This window comes from Borostomias antarcticus (genome assembly GCF_949987555.1).
Source record: "Borostomias antarcticus genome assembly, chromosome: 2".
NCBI lineage: Eukaryota > Metazoa > Chordata > Actinopteri > Stomiiformes > Stomiidae > Borostomias > Borostomias antarcticus.
In genome coordinates, this window is record NC_140235.1 from 35,157,061 (window position 1) to 35,176,527 (window position 19,467).

At 43.0% G+C, this 19,467-nt stretch overlaps 2 protein-coding genes across 2 annotated transcripts in view; both read right to left on the minus strand.

Moving 5' to 3' along the window:
• The window catches only part of gtf3c5 (general transcription factor IIIC, polypeptide 5), a gene marked incomplete at its 3' end in the record, with an annotated part of 15,437 nt that extends 5,962 nt beyond the window's left edge, over positions 1–9,475 (minus strand). The window contains exons 1-5 of the mRNA XM_084461494.1: positions 9,349–9,475; positions 8,727–8,925; positions 8,420–8,615; positions 7,478–7,673; positions 2,967–3,071 (exon numbers count right to left, since the gene is read on the minus strand). Coding sequence (XP_084317620.1) covers positions 2,967–3,071; positions 7,478–7,673; positions 8,420–8,615; positions 8,727–8,925; positions 9,349–9,450 — 798 coding nt within the window. The 5' untranslated portion in view covers positions 9,451–9,475. The remainder of the gene's footprint in view (positions 1–2,966; positions 3,072–7,477; positions 7,674–8,419; positions 8,616–8,726; positions 8,926–9,348) is intronic.
• Positions 9,476–14,431: 4,956 nt separating this feature from the next.
• On the minus strand, positions 14,432–18,163 carry gfi1b (growth factor independent 1B transcription repressor; the record flags this gene model as incomplete). The annotated part of the gene is made up of 6 exons (XM_084454823.1): positions 14,432–14,610; positions 15,071–15,236; positions 16,511–16,648; positions 17,008–17,237; positions 17,350–17,529; positions 18,142–18,163. 6 exons carry the CDS (start codon positions 18,161–18,163, stop codon positions 14,432–14,434), a joined length of 915 nt encoding a protein of 304 aa, XP_084310949.1.
• Between the last annotated feature and the right edge of the window lie 1,304 nt (positions 18,164–19,467).

The following is a 19,467-nucleotide window of genomic DNA, read 5'->3' on the forward strand; positions in this document are numbered from 1 at the left end:
CGTTTATATATTGGTGCTTTCCATTGATTTATTTTAACGTAGTAATTATTTTATCAATCCAGCGCTTGTATTTCTCGTGTAGGCTAGTTTTGAGTCGGTGGGGAATGAATGGACACTGCTAGCTAGCGCTAGCGCTTTGGCTACGAAGACGCTGCTAACAAAACCTGATACGATGACACTGACGGCCTAGTCTGGGAAACACCGCGGTCCTGTTCCATCTTTGCTTTAAACATGCTCACCGAAGGTCGTTCCACCGCAGCAGGCCCACTTGTGGGCCGTTGCCGGTAAGTCTCGTTCCCAGCTAGACCCATACAGTATGCAGCTATCTCCGCCTTTGACTCCCGCTGTGGAGTACTCCTGTCCTACCCCCACACCGGCCTATGTAACATCTGTTGAACAACGCAGTGGGCTCTTTTTATGAGAGTCCTGGCCTAGTCCAGAGCTCTCCTGAGCCTATTGCTTGATTTGACCGTTTTTAGTGATCCTAGTGTTTGTAGTGGTAGGTGTATTAACACGATTGCACAATGCATTTCTCTTTCAAGATCCCACAGAGCCAGTCACAGACCAAATGTAGGTTTGGTAGAGATTAGCATGAACATCACCCAGGTAAGACCAAATGTTCTGCTTGCTGACCCTCCTCCTCCACGGAGCAGTGGTATGAGCTTGTTTGCACCTGTTGACACTGAGATACTGAGCAAAGTGGTGTAACAACTTACGCCATCTACATGCCCTCTTGATCCTATGCCAACCAAGTTTTTCAAGACTATTTTTAACTCTGTGTCTGAGGACACCTTAGCTATCATTCACTGCTCCCTCAGTACAGTTTTTGTCCTATCGACCCATAAAACTGCCCTGGTTAAGGCTCTCCTGAAGAAAAATGACCTAGACTCATCGGTCCTCAGTAATTTTAGACTGATCTCCAACCTCCCCTTCTTAGTTAAAATCCTAGAAGAAAATCGTATTCAAACAGTAAAATGACTTTCTAGATTCAAATTTCATCCTTGATACTTTTCAGTCTGGTTTTCGCCCTCATCATAGTATGGAGACAGCACTGGTCAAAGCTGTAAACGACCTCAGAATTATCGCTGATGCCAAAAAGCTTTCTGTCCTTTCTGGACCTGAGCGCAGCTTTCAACACTGTAGATCATGACGTCCTTATTGGAAGAACTGGATCGGCCTCTCTGGTCCAGTCCTTCACTGGTTCAGGATCTACCTAATTTGACTTTTTTGTTGCCCTTGGTGATCACAGCTCAAAAACACTTCAATGACATGTGGGGACCCACAAGGATCCATTCTAGGGCCTTTACTCTTCAGTCTGTATATGCTACCCCTACATGATGTAATTAGAGGAACAATATTAACTACCATAGCTATGCAGATGACACTCAGCTCTATATTCCTGTGACACCTGATGACTACAGTTCAGTTGACCACCTGATAGAAAGCAATGCTGATATAAATGCATGAATGTCCCAGAACTTCCTTCCGCTAATCCAGAACAAAACAAATGTGCTGATCATTGGTGATAAAGTTGAAAGGGAGAGTCTATCTGGGCATTTAAGACACTGAACACCAAATGTCAAGTCTGAAAGCTAGGTGTCATGTTCGATTCAGATTTTAATTTTGAGGCCCATATTAAGAATGTCACAAGGACATATTTTTATCTCCTGAGAAACATTGCTAAGGTGAAACCTTTTCTCTCCCAGGCCAACACTGAAAGACTAATGTATGCTTTTATGAGTAGCAGGTTGGATTACTGTAACGCTCTCCTATCTGGTCTCCCAAAGAAAGCTATTAGTCAACTTCAGATGATACAAAATGCTGCAGCACGTGTCCTCACTAAGACCAGAAGGAGGGCACACAGCATGCCAGTCTTACAATTGTTACACTAGTTACCAGTCAGTTTTAGAATAGATTTTAAGATTAGTTTATTAGTTTATCAAGCACTCCATGGCCATGCACCTGAATACATATCAGGCATGCTTTTACATTATACACCAAGTAGGACCCTGAGATCCTCTGGCATTGAACTTTTAACGGTTCCTGGAGCCAGGACCAAGAGACTTGGGGAGGCAGCCTTCAGTTTTTACACTCCCAGCCTCTGGAATACCCTGCCACAAAAACCTAAGGATGGCTGAAACTATGGGAACTTTTGCGAGATCTTAAGACGTATCTTTTTAATCTCGCTTTCATCATGTAGTTTTACCTACAGAAATGTTTTTTTTTACATACTGTGGCATCCTCACCGGGACCGGCCAGCGCAGTGACACCTGACTTTGACTTTAGCGTCCCCCCCGGGCCCCGATATAACTAAGCAATGCACCACTAATAACAATACTAGACAAGAATGTCAAAAACCAGCAGCCACAACAAAAGGTATAGCGTTTAAACTTGTCTTTGTTTGTCATGTTATGTTATGAATTGCTGGAATTCCTAACATTTTCACAGATTGTTGTTCACTAACTTTCTCCCAAATCTCTCAATGTCGTGGTTTTCTGTGCTTATCCTCCAAAATGTTGCAAGGCAGCGGTAAACACACCACCATTTGCAACTTCAAGAGGCAGCAGAACACTGACATTTCAGTTGTTTGTGCGGGCCTCTCGGTGCCCACGGGTCAAAATAATGATCAAATTTCAGTCAGGAGTGGGGACATTTTCTTGTTCTGCTACAGTACCTCTTGAGGTAGCTTGCTCATCAATGCCTCCTGGTGGTTAGTATGCAACGCTTAATAAAAAGACGGTCATGAAATGCTCATTTAACTTGTCGCCACCGCAAGAGTGCCGAAAGATTGAATGATGAACATCTGTATGTCCAAAATCAGTTTTTTGGTCTGGATTCCATGAATCCATCCATGTTCGAGCTCCCTGACTTCATAGTGAGGCATCATTTTCCAATCAGCCAATTCTGTTTAACTACAGTAGCTGTGTTGTATTTCATGATATGATTCGTGCTGGCTGTTCACTCACCATGTAGTAAGCCACAACTGGGAGGAGCAGTTTGAGCTTCTCAGGGTGGATGTCCAGGTTGGCCTTGACTGCGGTCCGTGACCAGATGGGACGGCTCTCAAACATCTGTGTAAAGTTTGGTTTGGGATAAGATAAGAGAGTAGGAACAAGTGAGCAATCCTTGTGTAGTCTACTGTAGTTAATTTTGTTTGTTTACACAAGTTACCACACAACACTTGAGGTGCCACTACAGGGGATAACTTGTACCTAAGTTGTTCCACTGAAGTGCATTTAGTCAATCTGATTTCACCTCACAGAAATGGAACTCTGTGCCAGTACATATATACTGTAAAGTCAGTATTTACCACTCCTTTCCTCGGCATCTAAGATCATGGCTGATTAATAAGATTAACAAAACTAAAACAGTGTAGCTCTCGGTGGCCATCTTGCTGTCTATTGTGTCCCAATCTTTTGTGCATGTCTATGTCCTGCTTTGCTTGGCCTTGCTGCAAACTAGGTTTCATGTTCTTAATCTGTAAACAGCAACCTGTGACTTATGTCCTGTTATGTTCCATGTGCTTCTGTGGTTCGTGCACTGCCATGTGACTGTCTGGCTGTTATCTGGAGGACGGTATTAGGGGCCGGGCAGCCTCGGCTGCAGGTCCCTCTTGTATTTCCCAGTATTCTGAATCTTCTTTAGGGGCTGGGCAGCCGAGGCTGCAGGTCCCTCTTGTGTTTGCCAGTATTCTGAATCTTCTTTAGGGGCTGGGCAGCCGAGGCTGCAGGTCCCTCTTGTGTTTGCCAGTATTCTGAATCTGAAACTTCTTCTGCCTAGGAAGTGACTTCCCATGCATGAAAAATCACCTAACTTTGCACATAGGTCTAGTCCTATGCTAGAAGTCCTCAACTGGCATTGTGGGGCAATAGCCCTGATGGTGGCGCTACAGCAACCATTTTAAGTTTAAAACATAAAAAAAATCATAACAAATCAGCCGTATGGGCTATCACTTTGCAACTACCACCACCATTCATGAATTATGAAGTCCATCACCTTGTTTTTCTCAAACTGTAAAAACTATTAAACTCTACGCACTGATTTTTTGGTCAATTGACACCCCAATTGCTACACTACATCTTTACTATATGTACTGTATATATAGCCTACAAGTAGCTCCCCTCTTGTTCTTTGTCTGTTCATTATTTGCTGTAGCTGTGCGTTGTTCCTGGTGTTGCCCTGTGCCAACTTGTAAGTCTGTAAGCTTGTACTGTAAGATTTCTCTTAATCTCCACTTGTTGTGTGTATACCTTGGTTTTATTGTTTAGTCTTTGGTTTTGGTTTTTGCCCCTCGTGGTGCCTTTATTTTAACTAACACTTTGTGGAAACTGCTGAGACCTCCATGTTACATGCACCTGTGACATTTATGTCAGTGTGAAACCATCTATGGCTTCTCGCATGGCAGGTAACTCAACAAGACCTCAAGCAGAATAAACATGCGAATGCACACTACAGTACATTGTGCTGTGACTTGATTTTTAACAATATTTTTAATTTGTAGCCGTTACTGTTTCTTCATCTTGTTTGATGTAGCTGTTACTGTTTCTTCTTGTTTGCATCTCTTCATCTGACCAGTCATTTGTCTGCTTACATCTCAATCAGTTCCACCTCAAATTGTGTTCTTTTTGTTCAGTTGCGTTTTGTTATGCTATGCTTTTAAACCTGTAGCACTTTGAGTTTTTTTTTTTTTAAATGAAGTGTGTTACAAATAATAAAAAAATGCAGCCGAGGCTGCCCGGCCCCTAATACCGTCCTCCAGATAACAGCCAGACAGTCACATGGCAGTGCACAGACCACAGAAGCACATGGAACATAACTTAGGTACAAGTTATCCCCTGTAGTGGCACCTCAAGTGTTGTGTGGTCAATCCAATTAAAACAGTCCATCAGTGAATCCATGCTCAGTCCAGAGACCCACAACTCATTCCCATCACAGTATGCAGGCCTGCTAATATGTTCATGCAGGATTCCTACAGTGATTTTAGGTCAAACTGCCACTTGGCTCAAACACCCCTTCCCTTGGTGTCTGGTTGTGAGTTCAAGCCCCGGGTGATGCAGAATAAACATCCTAATTCCTACTAAGGCATTGATTTTTAAGATTTTTAAATTTAGGAATCTTGTCATGTCTTCTTTCTCTTCCTCCTCAAAACGCCCGGTCCCGATCCAGTGCTGCACAGCAGCTGTTATTTATATATCTGGATATCTGGACAGGGACTGCAGATGGAAACTAGCTGTCTTTGGCTAATTCTGACATAGCTACTGAAATGTTTATTAACGTGCACTGTCCCTGTTAAATAAAATTAATAAATAAAAAAATAAATAGGTCGGTAGACGACATAAACATTACATAACATTCTCTGGCAACCCCCTGAGGAAAGTCACCAGCTGTTCTCCGAGATAAAGTTGGGTGATGAATAATGCACCCTTGTGCATGGCTGGTTAACTGATATGTCCCCTCTCTGGCCCCCAGTGCAGGCCTGACCTTGGCCTGGATCATGAACAATTAACGCGCAATTAACACACACATACCCATTAAAAAGAAAACTGTAACATAGCTACAGCTTCAAAAACCCTAGCTTCACCACACAAACACTTCATTTTACTTCCTTTATGGCAACTTTATGGTCATTATCACTTGGCTCAAACACCCCTTCCCTTGGTGTCTGGTTGTGAGTTCAAGCCCCGGGTGATGCAGAATAAACATCCTAATTCCTACTCAGGCATTGATTTTTAAGATTTTTAAATTTAGGAATCTTGTCATGTCTTCTTTCTCTTCCTCCTCAAAACGCCCGGCCCCGATCCAGTGCTGCACAGCAGCTGTTATTTATATATCTGGATATCTGGACAGGGACTGCAGATGGAAACTAGCTGTCTTTGGCTAATTCTGACATAGCTACTGAAATGTTTATTAACGTGCACTGTCCCTGTTAAATAAAAAAAAAATAAAAAAAAAATAAACAAATAGGTCGGTAGACGACATAAACATTACATAACATTCTCTGGCAACCCCCTGAGGAAAGTCACCAGCTGTTCTCCGAGATAAAGTTGGGTGATGAATAATGCACCCTTGTGCATGGCTGGTTAACTGATATGTCCCCTCTCTGGCCCCCAGTGCAGGCCTGACCTTGGCCTGGATCATGAACAATTAACGCGCAATTAACACACACATACCCATTAAAAAGAAAACTGTAACATAGCTACAGCTTCAAAAACCCTAGCTTCACCACACAAACACTTCATTTTACTTCCTTTATGGCAACTTTATGGTCATTATTTTTTAAATATTAGATATAAAATAGAGGATATTATTAGCTTATTGTATTTTGGACATCTATCCCTATTTGCAGTATGTCTTCATGAACCCGACACAGACCATAATTTCACTGATCGCTCAAGTATTGAGCTAGATCAACATTTTCGTCTGCTGCAACTTTCTTTACAATGGAAATTTACTGGGCCATTTTTCCAAAACGGGAAGCTGATGGTTTAATCTTACTTGAACTCAGTATGCTGTACTGTGAAATGTAGGCTATTTGCAAACTGAATGTTGAAATAACAGTTACATTTGAAACAGAACCGCTGTGGCTCAGGAGGTAGAGCGGGTCGTCAGGTGATTGTTGGGTCGCTGTTCGAACCCCAGCTCCTCCTGTCCACATGTCATAGTGTCCTGAGCAGGACACTGAACCTCAACGTGCTCCCAATAAGCAGGCTTGCACCTTGCATGGCAGCTGCCACCATTGGTGTGTGAATGTGTGTGTGAATTGGCTGAATGAGAGGCCTTTGTAAAGCTCTATGAATAAAAGCACTATATAAGTGCAGTCCATTTACCATATTTCGCCAATCAGACCACTGAAAACATCGCTCTGTTTCCAGAGACAACACAAAGTCCTCCACTGGGCGGAAGTTTACAGTGGTCATGCGGTCTGAAAAATAGGGCCTCATCCTGCATGATTACCTCCATGGAACTGCACATTCCTTCAACCAGCAGCATTGAGTAGCCTACCTCATGTTGAAAGACTGCATTGACTGAATAGTCAATGACACAATGTGCCTATTTTTGTACATGCCCTACATTTTGAAGGTTTGCTATTATTTTATCTGTTTTGCACTCACATTTTATCTTGTATTATGTTTTTGTTTGCTGTGTCACAATAAAGTTAGCGCTCTCAAAATCACCTTTATTTGCTTTATTTCCCTGTCCGATTGTATAGGCTATTTCGATCTCATTAAAAGTTTTTTTAAATGTAATAATTAATTGAATAACTGTCCTTTTCATTTAGTAAATTGATTCATTCATTCATTTAAAACAGATCACAAACAAGTATAATTTCATTTTTCTATCAAATCGTTAATACGTCGAAAGCTTAGCGCTCCAAGGGGCTGCCGACATAGTGGTGGCCGCTCAAATTTGCCTGTGATGAAATGGACTGGTCCAGTATTAAGTCTGACTGGGTTGGTGGGAACCGATGAACACTGACCTTCTTCAGGGTCTCCTCTGCCTTCTTGTCACTGGGGTTCTGGCAGACCCGGTCCCAGTTGACCCGCGCCGCCTCCAGCGCCTCAGAGGGCACGTTGGCCTCGTCGAAGGAGATGAAGATGGCGTTGTGAGGCCGACGGGCGCGATTCAAGCCAATCAGATTCTCCCTGGAGAAATGTGGCTGACTGAAGCCATATCTGCACAGAGTAAGCAAGAACACAGTGATGTACAGCAGGTAGTCTTGCGGGCCGGACGAGTCGACTTACGGTCCGGATTGTCTACTACGTCAGATATACAGGCGCTGGAATTTTGTTGAAGGATGTTGGGGAAAAAACGGGATGATATCCTGTCAAAATTCCGTAGAGAGTAGTAGACAGTCCGGACAGGAAGTGATGCCCCTTTTTTAAGAACTTCCTTTTACAAATTCTAAGCTCCTCTCCTCCGTAGAGAGTCTGGCTCCGAGACTAAACAGCAGGTTAACTCACATCCTTATCAAATATACTGTACATTTGCATTGGATGGAAATTGCCTAGTAAAGCGTCCACTAACATCATAATCTCAAGAAAATAAATTACACACAAATAGTATTTTAGATTGCTATTCTTGCACTTTGCCTTCAGCACTAGATTATGCTCTTAGTCACTTGTTTTAGAAAGTAGTACATTGGCTTTTCCTGCGTTAAATGCAATTATTGTTAGTCGCTTTGGATAAAAGCGTCTGCTAAATGACTAATGTAAAAAAAGAAAGAAAGAAAAAAAGTAAATTACAGAAATGTGATTTCCTGTACAAACTGTTGGAGTAGACAGGCTTCAACAGCACACCAAATGGACCCCTATTGACAGTGCATTAGTACAATTTCTCCCCAGGCTATGATTAAACAGTGGATGTGGTGCTTCCTCTGTCTTGCCCTGTCCTGCCCCAGAACCCTTACAGGCATGCTTACTTATGGTGGGTGTCGGGGCGGTAGCAGTAGTCCACAGGGTTATCCACGCGAGAGAAGATGGCTGGAGGCAGGAAGAGCGGCATGTTCTGCTCAAAGTACTCCTGATTTTCTGCTTTACGCAGGACGATCTTATCGTACAAGGATGTTTGTGTGCCACCTTCTGAATGCACTGCCAGATACTGGAAGTCTGCCATTCCTGCATCAGCAATACATGTTATAACTGTTTAGTATGACAAAGACGGTACAGTAACAGCGGCTCAGGTAAAGTGAAAACTGAAAGTCTCAAAGATTACAACTGAAACTGAACCTTGGAATTTGTATGTGGTTCCTATGATGCCCAGGATATCCATATTGATTTGGGCATCCTCGGGTTTCCCTTTGCGCGCCCGTTTCCTTACTCGCAGCAGCAGACTGGTAGACGTGAAGCGGTTTCCACACAGGGAGTGACAGAAGGGATCCCGTGGACGGAAACGCAGCTCCAGTCTTCTGCTGGCGTCACCATAGGTCTGTGGAGTAGTAAGAAAAGTGTCAACAAAGTTGAGATAGAAGTATGCGTATAGCTGTAGTAGTTATTATTAAACTAGAATAGTACACAGTTGACCAGGACAAAAATACATTCTTCTCAACGATGTTGACAGGGTACAAATGTCAAAGCAACTGCCTAAATTCATTAGCTAGCTAGCTATAAGCATTCCAGATACCTACTGTACAGTGTAACTTTGGAACTCATCGAGAGGAACTGCATCAGATGCACTTTAACAGACCGCGAGAGGTAGAAAGCATCTAGCTAGGTGTCACTCTCCAACGCTTATAGGCGGCGGAACACGAACAAGCTAGACTTGTACATAAGCTAAGCCTGTATCGCCATGGTGCCATGGTGGAGGGCAGGCTATGGTAGCTACCATTAGCCTGCTAAGCTGCCTGCTCACCTTAGACACCGCTTGCTCGCCCCCAACAGATTCCAGCATAGTGTCCACACTGTGGAACACTGCTGGATATTCCACACATACAAGTTTAGAATCCACTGGCATGTGTAGAGTCGCCGAGGCACCAGGCACTCGCTCGCCTGAGGTCTCCGAAGCTGGCTTGCTAGTACCTGTGATCTCTTTTAAAGTGAAATTTAACCTTATATTAACCTCGTTTGAAGTTGCCATTTTACTTTCCGCCATCCCATCCAAAATTCGGACCAAATGTTAGCTTGCTACCTAATTTTCTCTCGTATATCTCCAGATTATCCTCAATGTTGCTGAAACGCCATGGGTGTAACGCATATCTTAGTGGAGTGGTGGAAAATAATTCCGGGTGGGAACCAATTCAGTCAGGTATGGTTCCGCGTAATTCCGCGCAGTCAGTGGACTCATGACTCTGATCCCGCCGCATGGTGGCAATAGAGAGTTGAAGATCGTTGTAGGAAATAAACAGCTGATCTTAGTTCAGTTAGGCGCTGAATACCGTCAATCTGCAGTAGCCTACCTTGATTTACATAGGCCTAACTGTATGCAGGTAAAGGCAAATAATCACATCCTGTACCGTAATACTCAAAGTAAAAAGTGAGGTATTAATGCATCGGAAAACTTTATTCAGGATGAGATTCGGTTGAGATTCGGAGCCCTCGCTCTGAGGCCGTGTCCAATGTGCTTTGCCCTCTGGGTTTCAGGGAACCGTGTTTGCAAAAGTAGTTACCAGTACCTTCTTCCGTCTCTTGGATTGCCGTCCTTTAATTAAATGCAAATATAAATGCAAAATTAAGTAAATAGACAGATTAGAGGAAAAAGTTGCTGTAGAACGAGTAGCTATTGCTGGTGTGATGTCAACTAGTTGTAACCTATAAAACCACAGTTGTAGGCCTTTTAAGAGAGACCGATAAGGCATTCGTATTTTATGTGCCTTGGAAGTTGTGCTTTGTGGTGGAGGTGAGAGAGGAAACAAATTGAGGGTGTTTTGACTGATCATCTGTTGTGTGCTGTGGTGAGGTGAGGGTGTCAGAGACAGTGAGATCCTCCTTCTCTCTCTCTCTCTCTCTCTCTCTCTCTTTCTCTCTGGGAGCGTGCTGCAGAGACCTGTGCTCTCAGATTACGTCCATGTTGGGTGTTATCTCTGAGAGGCCTGTCCCCTCCTCCCTGACGCACCACTGGCGTGTTCCAACCGTTACAGCGTGGGGCCGCCATGATAAGACTATCACACATATACCACAGCTCGTCCTGCCCTGTAAGGCCTGCTGTCCCCAGATTTCAACCCATCTCTCTCTCTCTCATTGTCACTCTTGTGTTGCACTCTCTGGTTGACCAAATTAAAAGTAATTTCCTTCCCCTTGTCTTGTCTTCCTCTCTTCCTCCCTCTCTCGACCTCCCTCCCTCTCTCTGTTCCTCTGTCCCTCTCTTCCTACTCCTCAGTCGCAGCGCATTGTGAGCAGTCATTAACCCCGGCTCTGCAGATGATTGTGTGACAGTTAGAGACATGGCCATATTTGGATGACAGACAGCCTCGGAACTGTGTGGTAGAATGTTGCTGTCACACCACACTATAGTAACTGTCAATCAGAAGGCATCACCACCCAACCACTCTTAAACCCTATGTGATCATAGACTGGCTTCTTGTATCCTAGTTGTATCTAGCTATCATAATTTATGAATAACATGTAAAATAAAAAATAAAAAAAAAATAACATACCTTTGAAGTTGTATGTCAGCCTCTCTAATGGGAGAACAGTGTGGCTTTTTCTCCTGGAAGCTTTACCCAAGCAAATAATCCACTCCCTGGATTTGAATAATGATCTTCACTATCCTCTCTTTTTCAGTAATCTGTTTGTATTTTTCCTTGACTGAGTCGCGCCACTCCCTTTTGCTACTTTCAGGCTCTTTCTCTTATAATCCAGAAGCTCTCGTGTTATTAGAGTGGATGACACCTCGGCTAGGACATAATGCTGTGATACATACTGGATTGTGTACAATACTTTGCGCAGCTTAATCAAAGGTTTGGAAATGGGGGTCAACACATCATTTTCTTGGCTAATAAAACAATGGGAGTATATCGCATAGCCCACTGAGCATGAATGTGTTCAAGAGAAAAGTAACAGAACATACACAGTCTACATGACGGCTTTGAATACTTTGCGGCGCTGTGTGGTGACCGTATTAGCCAGAACTCAGCTTCCACAAGGAACAATGAAAGGGATAAGTCTTCAATGTCCGTTACAGTAATTAGAGATGGTGATGAGTGAGTTTCCAGAGAAATTCTGGGATGTTACCGATAGATAGGGGATCTCCTTCAATATGGCTATCCTAATATTTAGCCTGAGGCTGGCTTACCCTTCTACCTAAGACTAGAGTACAGGCCAAGGGTATTTTGCATAAAGCTTATTTGCAAGACAAATTTCACCATGTGCCCCATCTACCAGTGTGTGTGTGTGTGGTGTGTGTGTGTGTGTGTGTGTGTGTGTGTGTGTGTGTGTGTGTGTGTGTGTGTGTGTGTGTGTGTGTGTGTGTGTGTGTGTGTGTGTGTCTGTGTTTCTGTGTGTCTGTGTTTGGATTTGAGAGAACGTGCAGATGTGTCATGATTTTCAGGGTCTTGGCTGGTTGGAACAGATTTGACTTCTTCCTCTTGTTTTCTGTTAGTGTGGTCAACAGTGTTGAGACTGTTTCTGATATCTGATTCTACCACATGCCTGCTATAGACAGTCCTAGATAAATCCATCTGCCAGTGCTAGTCAAGAAAACATTTTACAGTGTTGTTTTAACTGGTTGGTTTATTTGGATGATTCATGGACAAGACAGTTGGGTAGATGCTGAGGCTATATGGTATTATAGTCTATTTGTATAATTATTTATAATTGCACCTTTTGTAGACTTTGTGCTGATGTCCTTTGAATGTGACAGGTGTAACATTGCAATTTCCCCTCTGGGATTAATAAAGTACCTCCCTATACCTACCTACCGACTTACCTACCTACCGACCGACCTACCGACCGACCTACCTACCTACCTACCTACCTACCTACATGTTGTAATCTTACTTTTCCCACAATTTCCCATAATTAGGTATAGGCCTACTGTCCCAGTGTGGCATTTGTACATACCTGGTAAAATAAAACAACATGGATTTCTGCAGAACTGGTGATGTTTACTGTATATTGATGTAGAGATTTAAAGCTAACTGTGTGAACAGTTAGAGTATGGATGTTCCGGATCAATACTTTGAGGCCCGAGGGCACAGGGTATGCAAATTACATGAGGAGGTGGCAGGCAACAAAGAGAGAGAGAGAGACAGAGACAGAGACAGAGAAAGAGAGGGAGATAGAGAGATAGAAAGAGAGAGATTTAGAAGGAAGGAAGTTAAATAGTTACATCACTGCACTTCTTAAAACCTATGAGCTGTATCTCCCTTTAAAATCCTCAGCACCTGTATGTGAATGAAAAGGGAAGTAGGTCTCAGGTGTGCTTGGTTGGACCTGGTCCCCTAATTCCCCCTGTTTCCCCCCAGGCCAAACGGAGATGGAGCCCCACCCCTCTACAGGACCCACATCCTGTTTGTTTAGTCCCGCCCACACCTGCCATGGGCTTCCTACGCAGGATTTTGATTTGCTCTGTCTCCTCACACCAGGATGCGGCACTAACTGTCCCAGTACACAATGCACCCAGTTGCCTGGGTAACATAAACACTGATTTGCATAGTTACCTCTGATTTGTTTACCAACTGTACCGGCATGGACCCACTGTCTGCTACATATAGACACTGATTTCTACAACAGCACATCTACCACAAAACCATATGGATAATGTGTCATATTCAATGTTCAAAAACTGTATTCTTCCCAGAGTGAAATCTTGGTACTTTTATCTGTGTAATCTCAATTAAGGTATTTCAACGTCTTCCAAAAGGAGACAGCACACAGTATGAAATCTCATGTACAATATGAGTAGCTGCTCGTGAACAATTCCTAGACCTACAGAATCCTGTTTGCAAAGGATCAACTTCCTACACATGATGTGATTTGCCTGGAGCGGCTTAAATGGCCTAACTGGCTTTGGTGTTTGAGAAAGGTGGTGAGTCTTGGTGAGAGGTGGAACGTGTTTGTCAAAGCGATCAACAAGAATGGATGGGTGTGGTAGAGTGTTAGGACAAGATATTTAAGCAACATCCTCTTTTCCAACTCCTAATTGATTACACAGTAAATCCCCATCTGTGGTAGCCTACAGATTAGAAGATAGTCTATAGGCCAAACTGCATCCATCTTCTCTCATGGGAAAAGACTACTTTCCTTGCTACTGTAGTCTTGTCCTCTCAATGACGTTTGAGAACCTGGTGGACCCAAGATTTGCATGCATTCGGTGTTCCAGGCATAGATTTGAATGAGGCCTGACTTTATCTCTGGCCATATTAGAGCTGTTACTGGTCAACAGAACTGTACTGCAGAGTCAGTTAGAGACATGCATCCTGCTCTAGGAACACTGACATTGAAGATCAGAAAGAACAAGAAAACGTATGTTCACAGCGGCAACTCATCTAAGGTAGCACATGCAAATGCTTGTATTTTACCTTGTGACTCAAAAATCCTCATACATACGTCAGTATGCCAAGTAAAAGATATGGGTGCTATTGTGGGGTGAGAGGGCTTTGAAATACCACACAGATTACCATTCATGATAAAATATCTCACTCTTTATTTGGAGAGCATGTACTCACCATATACGCAATAAAATACAATTCAATATATATTTCACAAATATTTAATTTGGCACACATACCTATATAAAGCTCTTGAATAAATTATATACCAAATCAAAGGTATTTCTCCCTTGAAAAAGACACAATCTAGACTACACAAGAACCAGCAGAAATCACCCAATTCCATTAGTATCGAAATTATTTTGTTAGCAATTCTGATAATAGGCTACATTAGGCTTTCTCTTCACAATTCCATAACTGCATGACAACATGCTGTAATTGTGTGTCTACTCCATGTTTTTTCCCCAACTTCACATTTTTCAATCCTCCCAGTCTCCTCCCCTCTTCTCACTTCAGCCCATGCTGGCTTTCATGGTGTCTGCGGAGGTCGACCTTGCGCTGGAAACCCTTGGCACAGATCTCACAGCCGAAGGGCTTGAAGCCCGTGTGCTTCCGGCTGTGTGTGATGAGATTGGAGCTCTGGCTGAAGGCTTTGCCACATACCTGGCATTTGTGGGGCTTTTCACCTGCAGAAGAACACACACAACTATATATATTATGGAATTGATAATCAGTGTAGTATATCATCTCGGTCCCTTGTTATATTGCAAGCCATAATTTGCATTACTCAGCTCACTGATAGCAACCCGGAGGTGAACACACAAAGTATCTTTGCTGTTAAGCCACACTCCGGCTGACAGGAAGAATCATGCCTTTGTTCAGATTTGTCAGACCTTCAGTGAAGGCTCATGATGCTTGCACGAGTTCCTTTCACAGAGGCCTCAGCAAAGCCGATAAACGAGATATGCAAATTCTTTTAACATTTGTTTAAGTTTTTTTCTGATTTATCAGCAGTTATAATATTCTTGGAAATAAGTCTTCCTTCCCTATGACGCCTAGAAAGCATACAGAGAGATAGAAAAGGACCGAATTCAAACACACACAAACACAGTTACGGACAAATATTGACTGTAAATCCTGTCTCACCTGTGTGGATGTATGTGTGTTTCTTCATGTCTGATTTCTGGTGGAACCTCTTGCCGCAGTAGTGGCAGGGGTAAGGCCTGGTGTCCGAGTGGATGAGCAGGTGGGTGGAGAGGGTGGAGGAGCGCTTGAATGTCTTCCCACACATCTTGCACTCAAAGCTTCTTTCCTTAAAGAGAGAAACATGAAGGACATCCCATTTGCAACAGGTGCATTGATGTGGAAGTACTGTGGCAACAAACAACAACAAACACATTTATTTGTCACGCAGTGAGAGGCGGCACATCACACTGTGTAGGTGGCGAAACACACACACACACACACACACACACACGAAATGGCTGGACCATCCACAGATGAAACTTCTCTTCTGCTCTTAACCCATCCCGACGTCCTCCACCCAAGGACAGCCGGGAGCAGACAGTAGGCAGCATGCAGGGGGGACAACTAAGTGCTCCTGTCTGTGATCGCCAGGGACGGACAGTGTAAAGGAAAAATCTTACTTTGTTTAGTTTAGATTTCAAAGAACACGCTGAGTGGTCGGTCAAGCTGGTTTTAAACAAAGGCAATAGTTTTATTCTGTTACGATTCTGCAGTCGGACTCTAGCACAGGAAGTGAATCCGGGCAGAGTGAGTCAGATGTGGACGAGGTCGATAGGTTATACAGTGAAAAAGGAAGTGACATAGTTTCAGGATGAAGAGGACAGGGAAGTGATGTCACACAGGAAGAATTTGTAGTTTTAACAGACTGATCTATGAGAACGAACTACAAAGTTAGAACAACAGTCAAGTAGGAAAACAGAACACTTTGGTGAGACTTGAATTTCATTCACAACAGCGTTGCTCTTCTGCATGTTTTTTGTATTGGGTTTTTTGCGAACATGGGGAGAACATGCAAACTCTGCACAGAAAGGCCTGAAGACCTTCTTGCTGTGTGGCAACAGTATCAGGTACTGCACCACTGTGCTGCACGTTAGTGATTTTTGAGGTTCAGTGTCTTGCTCAATGTCAAAGTAAGTGGTGACACCTGTGGTGATGAGGTGCCAGCCAGCGAAAGCAAACATGAAATTATTATTATTATTGTAATTGTCTTTTAATGTTTGTCCTTCTGTGAATACTTCTTTTTAATGTTTAATGTTTGAGGACTGCGGATGGAAAATAGCTCGTAGCTAAATCCGGCATGTTTACACAGTCATGTAGTATGTGTTCATTAATATGCACTGTCCTCACTAAATAAACCAATAAAAAAAAGACAATAAAGGGGGTCTCAGTCAGAGCAACACAGACAGGGATGTAACAGTCACACACTCGAAGCTTTGACGCAAAGTATTTAATAAGACACAAAATGTTTGTGCGTTTCGTACATATTTCAGCTAATCTAAAAGTAAGGAAATGGAATGAGCCATGTCAGAACAGGGGCAGTGTGTGGAAGGCGTACTGCACCTGTGAGTGGACGTTCATGTGTTGCTCTAGGCTGACGGCGTGGCCGAAGGTCTTTCTGCAGATGCTGCAGCCGAAGGGTCTCATCCCGCTGTGAGAGCGTCGGACGTGCACCTCCAGGCCGTGGGGGGTGGAGAACACCTGTAGACACATCTCAGCTCAGTCAGCCATCGCTGGGTTCAGGACCTCGTATCGGTCCAAAAAATAGATTTTCATTTGACGTCCACCACCGTCCAGTTTACATGTTCTGCATTGTGCCTATTAAATTGTATGGCAGTGAGAGGTGTTCCACAAAATGCAGGCCCTATACATTAACTCTGTGCCCCCCCCCCCCCCACTTCACTTAGACACAAGCAAGCCCCCCCCCCCCCCCCCCCCCTCCCTACTGGGGCCCTGGGTTGTCAGTTCCACCCCCCCCCCAGAACGCCCATGATGCCAGTCAATCGGGTGTTGTCAGTTGAACAGGATTTAGATAAACCAGTGAGCCGAAGCCTCTGTACCTTGTCACAGGTGATGCAGTGGTAGGTGTTTGAGGTGGGGGAGTAGTGGGTACTGCAGTCCAGAGGGGGGGGCGGCTCGGGGCTGTGGCTGACGTGGGCCCGGTAGAGGCTGCTGGCGTGCTGGAGGAGTGTGGGGGCGAAGGTCATCTGCCGGAGGTTGTAGGGGGCGGCCACAGACTCCCAGGCATAAGAGGGCTTGTAGTATGAAGGGAGATCTGCTACATGGGTTTCTGAGGGCACACACACAGAATGGGAGACTTTAGTCCGTACATTTTATGCAATGCCTATTCTACACAATTCTATTCCAATCTACCTTATTGTATTCAATAATAAGTCTCTCACCAGGAATATAGTAGGGCTGTGCATTGGTGGCAGGTGATCTGGTTGACTCTGGATGAATTGGGACCGGACACTCCAACTTCTGCTCACGTTTGATGTAAGAGGAGGGTTCTATGGGAGAAGGCTGGCCCATTGACTGAGGCCGGTCCGGAGAGTCTGGACTCTGTGGTTCTGATGGGATTTCTGTCGGTTCATAGGAGCAAACTGCCTTAGTGACCAGTAATAACTATTTCACTGACGTGTGTGAAGGGAAAGTGGTGTCATGTAATTACTTATTATTAATGCGCAAGTCATAGCATTACAATGACGCATTCGTTACAGAGACAGATATTTGAGGTCAATGAAAATGATATCAAGTTGGTATGGAAACGTTGGAAACCTGAGTTTGTCGCATTATTTCAACAAAAGTTAGGCTATAAAATGCAGAGGGGATTGCATTTTTTTTTATTCCTATATGACTCCATGCTCAATAGGCTTATCACAATCAGCAGTTGGAGCGCAATTCACTGCAGCCAAGAACAGATGAATTGCATCTCACCCAAAATTGCTTTTCTGTTTTAAAAGCTCAAAGAAACGTTTACCAATTTATTCTATAGATTTAAACGGTCTAGGCTATAATAGGCACTTCATAAAGAGGCATTTACATTAACCTAAATTGCATAACCTAGTACTGGCATACACTTTATAATACATTTATGCAAATAATATGCAGGCAATTATCCGTTAGAAAATAAATGGCAAGTAATTGGGCGTATATCACGAACAGGTTTTGATGGGTGGTTTGGAGATTCTTACTTGTAAAACTTGTCAACTCCATCGGTGCGTCATCATCGTAGGAGCGGTGCACATTATAAGATGCGCACCTCTTGTTTTTCACCAAAAAGGATCGTGGCATGTTGAAACTGTCAGAAAAAATGAAACAATTTCTTAATTTTTTTGTAAATAACACATAAAAATCAGGCAGCAGTGCTGTCAGCAAATGATAGCCTAGCTATAGCAGACCTATCAAATAAAGCAATAAGAAAGTCTCATAAGAAAAGTCTCAATAAGAAAGGCTCATCAAGAACCCCCCCGGCTTTCTGCCTGTTTTCAGGTAGGCTGTTTTAAATAGTCTAATTTAGCCTATTCCTCAGTCTCTTCAACTATCTGAAGAAAAAATGAAAATAAATAAATGGAAATAAAGTCTACAAAAAAGTATAAAATGTTTCGTTCTATATTTTAAAATAAATGAACAGTAAAGGAGATAATAAAACTAACTAATAACTAGTAATTGTTTTAAATCGAACCTATTAAAATAAAATAAAAATCATTAAGATAATATAATGCAGCGCTCATACCGTTAGTTTATAATTTTGAGGAATTTAATATCAATATATCAATAGGCTATGTCCCTGTGAAAAATAAAATCCAGTCTTTCGAAGACGTAATACTCCGTAAAACCCTTTCGCAAAACTCAGAATCCAAACCACTGTCAAGCATTACACTTGTTGCTGTCTGTCTTTTTCTCCCCTCCCTGATTTTCAATCAGATAACTTTGCGTTGGAATCTGACTGTGGTTTCAACCAATGAGAGAGTCAACTCACAGGTGTGAATTTGCGTAGAAAAAAAGCACAGGAACTGAAATGTTTGGAAAGATTCCGGTATTAAACTGTATAGAAGTGATGGGGGTCCACTGCATGCCATTTAACCCGTTTTGGGCTAAAATCTAAAAGTGCAGTTAAAGTTAGACGTCCCTGGTCTACCCTTGACGTCATTTATGGTATGCAATGCAATTTCGGCTTGTAATATGCTATATGATCTTATTTCATGTCAGGTAGTTTTGAGGTAGTCCACTCTCTCTATCTCTCTCTAAGTAGCCTAATTTTAGTGTAGCTATCCGAAAAGTAGCTGTAGAAAACTCCACTACTTTTTACAATGAGAATAACTTTTACAAGTTCAAAGTTTCAAGCCCTGCTTAAAGTAAAAAAAAAATGGGTCAAAATGTAGGCTACAATAGTTCACTACACTGCTATATGTGAAATATCACTGAATGTTCAATGTAACTACCACCAAACTACTGCAAACTGTATAGTGAAATTATCATTTGAACTAGGCTGTGGTGGGACTACTCCCCAACACTGC